The 8308-nt window shown below is 40.6% G+C and overlaps 1 protein-coding gene across 1 annotated transcript; it reads right to left on the minus strand.

The window, feature by feature from the left end:
* Nucleotides 1-359: 359 nt before the first annotated feature.
* Nucleotides 360-6647, minus strand: LOC149285497 (centromere protein H-like). The gene is made up of 8 exons (XM_089495269.1): nucleotides 6508-6647; nucleotides 5813-5868; nucleotides 5253-5298; nucleotides 4959-5030; nucleotides 2421-2484; nucleotides 2047-2098; nucleotides 550-710; nucleotides 360-452 (listed from the first exon to the last, which is right to left on the minus strand). Exons 1-8 carry the CDS (start codon nucleotides 6645-6647, stop codon nucleotides 360-362), a joined length of 684 nt encoding a protein of 227 aa, XP_089351395.1.
* Nucleotides 6648-8308: the final 1661 nt, after the last annotated feature.

Genomic DNA, 8308 nt, shown 5'->3' on the forward strand with positions numbered 1-8308 from the left:
AAACACATTTCATTTAAAAATTACGAATACAACAAGCAAGACTCACTCTGTCTATCGGAAAGGTACGGGGGTCCTCGTATTTCATTGTAGGGCAGAAAACACAATCTTCTGTTTAAACTACAACTTTGTTGGTTGCTTCTATATTTTTTTTTCTAGCATTTTTGCCCTTATCATAAACTTGCAAAAGTATTTTTTTTTTTTTTTAAAACATGCCACAGAAAATATTACATGGAACGCTGGTAATTGTCCAAATAAACTACATCTTTGCACATATTGCAAATATAAAAATAGATCATAATAAAATAAATCAATAAAACAAAAATGTACAAAATTAAAATAATGGATTAAATATAAATTTCTTATAACGTGGTTGGATTCTTCTCAAGCTTTAGGACAATTTCTCTTAGCTTTGAATCATCTGCCCAGTTAACACGACTGCCTAGGATAAGATTCTAAGGGGAAAAGAAATCATGAAATTAAAAACAGAAGAAAACAATTGTAATGCATATCCAGAACAAGTTTGGGAGCTTTCTGTTACAATGGATTTACCTGGAATACACTTTGTATCACTCTTGTGGTGTTCACCTCCTCTTCTAGGCGTTTACAGATCTTCTTTGTTTTTGCATTGTCGGCTACTTCCAAGTCATGTCTCTGGCTAATTTTTATGTTTTGGATCTCTGACATTATTTTAGAGCCCTTTTCCTTTAGTCCTAGAAACCAACAAAAAAAAAAAAAAAAAAAGAAGAAACTTACACATTACTGAGCAGCGCCATGCTTTTCAGAATTATCCCAAGTTTAAATGAAGGATCCGCTTTGGAGACTGTTTTTGTTTTTTTGCAATGTGCTTCTTTCTCTGAACTGTCCCGGAACTAGTGCATTGTTATTGTGGGGATATTTCTTGGAAGTCATTTACTTGCATTATATAGATTTGGCCCTAAATGTTTATTATTATTACTATTTATTATTGATTTATATAACTCCATCATATTCCATAGTGGTGTGGAGATGATTGAAGAGATGTAGGTAGGGGAACCGTCATGAAGAGCTTTGAAAGGGACAGTCAGGATTTTAAAATTGAATCTTGAAGAGCACAGGCAGCCAGTGAGGAGACTGACGGGGGGGGGGGTGGGGGGGGGTAGTGTGATGGGCCTTCATGATGGATTGTAACAAGTAACAACGCAGTTCTCATTTCTGACTATACTGTAAATCTTTAAGGTCAAACCCATGAAACTGCCCCTACAGAAAGGGCTGAGCTGGCCATGCTTTAAGTATAGTTAATGCTGTGAAATGTCCTCACTCTTCAGTTTGTATTCAGGGCTAGCTCAGCCCTTCTTCCAGGATCAGCTCATGTTTCCGCTCCTTTACTTCGCTAAACATTATGAAGAGCTGCAACGAGCCTCTCCTACAGAAAGCATTTGGATGGCCCTGTGTAACTTATAGTTAAACTAAAGAGAATTCTTCAGTGCCCTCACCCATTGAATGTTGCGTTCTACAAGGCTAGCTCAGCTCTTCATGCTGGAGAATCTTGCTAGTGTTTTCCCTTCAGAATGAAGCAAGGAAGATGAAACCACAAGTTTTGCGAACTTGGTCACTAATCAAGTTTCAAAACAGAACACAAAGCTTCCCGTTTGCCTCTCTGAACCATCGATGCTTGATAACTGCGATACATATCGCCTGCTTGAGCAAAATTATATTTGCATAATAACAAAAATAAGAGCTGGCCTCTACACATATAACGATGGGGCTGGACTAATATTTTTAGCACCTGGTAAAAGAAAAACTTCCAGAGAGATGCATATAACTCAGCACAAAATCTTACACTTAACAGTAGATGCCTAAGAACCACAGATACCTGGTATCTAGGAAAATAGCGAATATGTCCAAAGTATCAGGGATGCTTATTAGTAGTAACAATATTACAATATCTTCTCCAGAATGACATTCCCACTAAAGATAGCTGAAAATGACAAGACTAATGCTTCATTAAAAGCTGGAGACACAAGCTATACATTCATTTTAATCACCAAGCTGTTAAAACAGACTTACTTAATCTCTTTTTTCTGACTTCATATATTTTTTCTTGTAATTCTCTCGTCTCCTGTAGAACAAAAATTAACATGGATCAACAGTATTAGACCAGGGGTTCTCAAACTGCGGCCCTCCAGCTGCTGCAGGACTACATCTCCCATACTCCTCAGCCAGCCCCTTAGCTGAAGGAGCATTATGGGAGATGTAGTCCTGCAGCAGCTGGAGGGCCGCAGTTTGAGAACCCCTGGTATTAGACTATAATGCACATATGTTTAAAGTGATCACGACGGAGCCCAGCTACAAGCTGTCTTTGCAAAGAAGCTTTTACAGAATTACAGTAGGAATAGCAATGCCAAATATACATTCACAAACACACACAACACACCACTTGCCTGGTGCACTTTCAGCGCTGAAGATGAAAGCTCCACTGTATGTTTAATTGTGTTATGAATTAACCTACAGGGAAAAAGAATGACTTATTTAAACAGAATCTGTCTGTGATACTCGAAGGATGCTAAATATGAAATTGCAAAAACCAGCTCAATATTATGTGCCATTTATAAAAGGTGGCACAAAGTGAAAATTAGCTGTAAAATGTATGTATATTTGTATGTACCGTATTTGCTCGATTATAAGACGACCCTGATTATAAGACGACCCCCCAAAATCTGAATATTAACTTAGGAAAAAAAGAAAAAGCCTGAATATAAGACGACCCTAAAGGAAAAAAGTTTTACCAGTAAATGTTAATTCATGTAAACTATTTTTTTTAATAAAAGCTATGATTGAGAAAAATATTTTTTTTGTTTTTATTTCTTGTATTTTCCAACCTGTCCCCCAGTTACGCACATCTGCCCCCAGGCTTGCCACTCCAATATGGCACTGTGGCCCATGATATGCCTTTTAACCCTCTATATGCCACTGTGCCCCATGGTATGCCTTTTGACCCCCTATGTGCCACTCTGCCTCCAGAAATGCCTTATACCCCTATATGCCACTCTGCCTCCAGAAATGCCTTATACCCCTATATCCCATTCTGGCATTTAGGGGGTTAAAATGCATATTATGGGGCAGAGTGGCATATAGGGAGGTATAAGGCATTTCAGGAGGCAGAGTGGCATTAAGGGAGTTAAAAGGCATTGTATAGAGCACTCTGCCTCCAGAAATGCCTTATACCCCTATATGCCACTCTGGCATTTAGGGGGTTAAAATGCATATTATGGGGCAGAGTGGCATATAGGTGTATAAGGCATTTCAGGAGGCAGAGTGCTCTATTAAATGCCCCCTTAACGCCACTCCAGAAATGCCCTATGCCCCCATTTAACACACACACACACACCCTATACCCCCATTTAACTAACACACACACACACACACACACACACTCTCCCCTCCCCTCCCCTCTCAGCCCTCTCTTACCGGTGCTTCCAGCCGGGGCAGCGGGTTGACGTCGCCTTCTGCTGCAGCCGGAAGGAGGTGGAGTTGGCAGCGGGGGTTTGTCTGCGTCCGTCGCGTATACTTTCCCCGGCTGTCAGAGATCAGAGTTCCCCGCACCGGTGCGGGGAACTCTGATCTCTGACAGTCGGGGAAGGTTTGCGCGACGGACGCAGACAACCCCCGCTGCTAGCCACACCTCCTTCCGGCTGCAGCGGACGTTGTCTACGCGGATCGCGTAGACGTCAACCCGCTGCCCCGGCAATACAGCAGGAAGCACCGGTAAGTGTGTGTATGATGGGGGGGTGAGACAGGAGGATCCAGGTCCCCTGCAGCGGTGCGGGGGATCTGGATCTTAGTCTCCTAATCAGACTCTATTTGAGGTCTGATTAGAAGACGACCCCGATTAGAAGACGAGGGGTATTTTTCAGAGCATTTGCTCTGAAAAAAACCTCGTCTTATAATCGAGCAAATACGGTATTTAGTGCTAACAGATGCACTTTACAGTATATTAAAAAGGGGTTGGTACGACAAGAAAAGTTTTCATACAGAGTTTCTGAAACAATAGGTATGGATAAATTAGTAAAGGAGGTCTCTGCCCCATAGACCTTACAGCCCAAGTAAAGAATTTAGTGACAGAAAGCATTACCAAAAGGCAACTTTTTTTTAAAATTTTTTTTTTTTTTACATAGTTTAGCACCAGGTTTGCAAGCCACAAAGACAATATGAAGTTATACTGTTTACAATATATGTGCAAGATAGCAACACCATTTTAACTGTACAAAATGTTTTATGGACATTAACATGACCTTAAAGGGCAGTCAGTACTAGCCTGGGTGACACCAGACCCGCCGTACGAAACAGTATCTTTTCCTAAAATAACATGGCTTGCATAAGGATGTCTGACGCCATTTGTGGCATAAGTATTTATGCAATTATGTTGCACGCTGCATCACGTGACATATCCGGCGCCACGTTGTAATCTCCAGGAGGCTAGGTTGCGAATAACATAACAAAAGTTTTGGGGTTGGTAAGCACTCACATGAAACAGAAATAAATAACTAAACGATATAAAAGCATAGTGGGAGTTCCCTTCATGATATCCAATAATACTTCTAGGAAATCATTTTCTTTGTTTTCATCACTCTTGTGAACGTCTTTTTGGATAGTCGAGTCGAAGAGTATGACAATTACATTTAACACGATCATACACAGAAAATGTGAAAACTAGACGTTACCTTGATTCGCTGTCGTTTTCCTGCAGCTTTTTTTGAATCGCGTGCATGTATTGCATCCTACAGAAAACAAATCATTTTAAAAGCCATGTCTTTTTAAATCTTCAGATTTTATTGAAAGCTTGAAACCACTGGCATTCATTTGCCCTCTGCAGGGTTTTCCTCAACTGCCACAGCAAATATTAAGGACATTTTTATATATAAAGTTACGAAAGGACCAGAAAATAATAATACTAAACATCAATTCGGAAAACAAATTACCTTTGCAACACTGCTGTTTTGTTTTTATAGGAAAGCTTTACGTTTTCAATTTCTTTTCGCAACTCTTTTGCTCTGTGAAAAATGAACATTAATTATCCTGTAACGTATCAAATCAATCATATACGTTAGCATAATGTGTATCACTATGTTACATTGTTTTTGAACACGGAGGCTTGAGGAAAATACATTTCAAAAATAGCTTGGCACATAAAATGTTAGCAATTATTATTGCACTGATGCCTAGTATTCAATAAAAAGCGTCTGCAAATTTTAATGGGGGGGGAGAACACTTACACTTCAGTCAGATTCTCTTCGGGATAAAAGTCTGAGGAAGATTCGTCTGCAAATAATAACGAAAGTACAGATTTGTTTCATTTCACTTAGAAAAGGAACTTGATTTTGCCAAAAGGCTTTGACATCAACATATTGCTAATGAACAACCACCCTTCCATTGAACGCATCTCATAGGAATACTCCATGTGTTACCAAGCCAGATCTTATAGTTTTTACCATTTCTTCTAGATTCGTTACTTAATTTATAACTTCATTTCTAACTCCCTGGCTCATTTGTGCTTCATGTATTAAGTGATGAATAAGCAAGTGAACAAATGAGAGTATATAATATGTAGTGGCACTGGTGATAGACCCAGTCAATTCATCTCAAAATAAAATGTGACTGTTCAAGTGACTAAATGACCCAGGAAGGAAGCGCAATGAGAAGTGATCATGATTTAGTAGTAATTTACTTGTCCCAGTCTCTGGGTGGAAGGAAACATTCTCCGCCCATAAGGAGATTTACGCTTTCAAAATTCCAAAATAACATGTTAAATGTTAAAGTAACCACACACACTTACTTGATTGAACCATGTTTTGTAGCTCAAAAAGCTGGTGTTTAACTTGTTCTCGGAGCCTGGAAGAGAAAATTAGAAAAGTCAAATGAGGAAGGTCTCATTAGTCCCCCTGGAACTCACATGAGCCAGCCAAAGGCGGGTATACCGTGAGGGAGCACTGGCAAGCCAAGGACCAAGGGGTGCAGATACATGGTGGGGAGCCTGATGAACCCCACTGTTTATTTTCACGGTGAAGAACGACTATGTAAAGGGGACCCTCGGCTATCATACAAATTTCTATAGTGTAGGGAGGCTGCCCATTGGCTATTAAGCAGCAGAAGCCCCTCAAACACTGAGTTTATTCTTATACACTGAACCGCCATCATCGGGAGAAAAAGGAACCTGCACACAGCACCCATACTGCATAACGTTTGTGATATACGTTATGTTAGCGATTTCACCAGCACAGCGCATGTTTGTCATACTTTTCTGCGGCGAACCCGTCAGGCATAGATCTGACATTTCAGAGTATTTCAGCAGTGAATCCTTTTTAGTTCCTTAGTGAAAGCCGGGCATTGCTGCTCGTTGGGGGGGGGGGCAAATAATAAGAAAGGGGCACAGGATCACTGCAAGGCAGGAGGGTGCTAAGAGGCCTAATAGACTGACTGGCTAAGTGTGGTGGGCGTTGCAGTTATTACCCCTTCAGACTCTTAACTCACCGTAGCAGTTGCAGAAGATCAACGTTCGGCTGCTCGTTCTTCTCCTGCCCACAGGCTCCCACCAATGCCACCTTCCCTAGCTCGGCGCTGTGCAGCTTCAGGGATTCTAGAGACCCGGACAGCGCCTCCGCGGCATCCATAACGACCCCCTTACAAAACCCCTTCCCACCGGAAAAAGTACGAAATGCCCCCAAGGCCCTGGTACCCTAAAACGTCATCAGATGCCCGAACATAGTAAACAGCGGCGCACAGAACTTTCCCTTAGTTCAAACTCCCTGCCGCCTTCCGTGGTGGGAGTGGCCTAACAATGTGTGCATTTTTTTTTCTATACCTAACTTTATTAGTAATGTAATTGACAAAGCTCCGTTATGGGGTAACGTGACGAAAGAAACCACAGTTAGGAGGAGAATGTCTATGAACTCAAAAACAAACTCACGTGCTGCTTGGACAACGATACACTTTATTACTAGTATAATGAGTAATACACAGGCGCACAAGTTCATATAAGTAGCATGAGATATGTAGATGTTGCTCTCTTTTTTTCGAGCAGGTTGCCATGGTTACCTCCTATAACAAATGCACAACGAACATACAATTGCATACCAAAAAAGGTTTGTCTTTTTGAGTAATGCCAAATAAGCGAGCTTTTCGCAAGACCTGACTGGCCATTGGGCACATGTGGCCTCCTGTTGGAAACACGTGGCCTTGTTTCCACATCCAGTAAAGGCAGCGTGTAGCACGTGGCCACGCGTGTACAACAGGCAGCCACTTGCCTATATTTATTGGTCTTTGGGCCTAATGTCCCAAATGTTGGCCCAGTCTGGTGGTTGTTCATAGCAGGTTGCGTTATGAGCGTATAGGAGCCACTAGACCTCTATGTATCGTTCACCTATAAATAAGGCCTAAATTTGCCCTGGGGTAAAATGTTCTAGATTTTGCAATGTCTACACTAAATCCCAAATCACGAGCGTTGGACTGGAGGGAGGTATCCTGCAGTTTCCCAATTAGCGCCTGAAGTTCAGTATTCAGATTCTGAAGGGCTTTGTTTTCACTGCAGATAATGTTCCGTTCTTTCATAACAAGATCCCTCTTCCATTTGGCCAAAGAGATTTGTTCTTCAAGCTCTTTCAACCTGTGACAAAATAAGATGCAGAAATATATTTTTTCCACTGTTTAAGATCTCATACTCGTAGATGTCTTTCATGATGTAATGTATGACAGCCAATATTGCTTGAGCAATGTTTTGGTAGAACATCAAATTCTCTCCAGGTTATACAAGGACTTTGTTATGCTTCAGTCCCACCACTTCCCATCTGAATGAGACTCGTTTCAAGCTGCCACAGTTATGGAAATCTGGGTGCAGATATGAACTATCCTGACCAAATTAAAGATTTCTAGTAGCCATAACTTTGTTAAAAACAAATCCTCATATTTTGTAATACATTTTAAGTAAAAATTGGACTTTCTGCCTTGTTTTGGAGTTAAAGATGGGAGAAATGTCAATGACAAGAACAGCTAATGATTACCAACAAAATAATGTATATACATATACTGTATAACCCAATGAGCCTTAATTTAAAAGGGGCAATTCTTACACTCTTAATTCCTCATTCGAAATAGAGCAATAAGAACAGTATATTATTAGAATTATACATGAATTCACATTGCTACTCACTTTGTCGTGTACTTCCTTCTCATGGCTTGCAATTTTTTCCCCAGTTGTATATTTTCTTCCTTCATCATGTTGTCATATTTATAATGCAGTAAAACTGTTTCGTTTACTATCTGTTTTGGTGATGAC

The sequence above is a fragment of the Sceloporus occidentalis genome, unplaced genomic scaffold (assembly GCF_023333645.1).
Source record: "Sceloporus occidentalis isolate IW3139 unplaced genomic scaffold, rSceOcc1.0.p SCAF_78, whole genome shotgun sequence".
NCBI classification, from domain to species: Eukaryota; Metazoa; Chordata; class Lepidosauria; order Squamata; family Phrynosomatidae; genus Sceloporus; species Sceloporus occidentalis.

Bases quoted from the DNA above. Each gene is read 5' to 3' on its own strand.
- LOC149285497 (XM_089495269.1), bottom strand. From the start codon at position 6,647: ATGGATGCCGCGGAGGCGCTGTCCGGGTCTCTAGAATCCCTGAAGCTG. The intron at 5,869-6,507 runs GTGAGTTAAGAG...TTTCTCTTCCAG, and splicing joins GATCTTCTGCAACTGCTACG to GCTCCGAGAACAAGTTAAAC. The intron at 5,299-5,812 runs GTAAGTGTGTGT...TATTATTTGCAG, and splicing joins ACAAAACATGGTTCAATCAA to ACGAATCTTCCTCAGACTTT.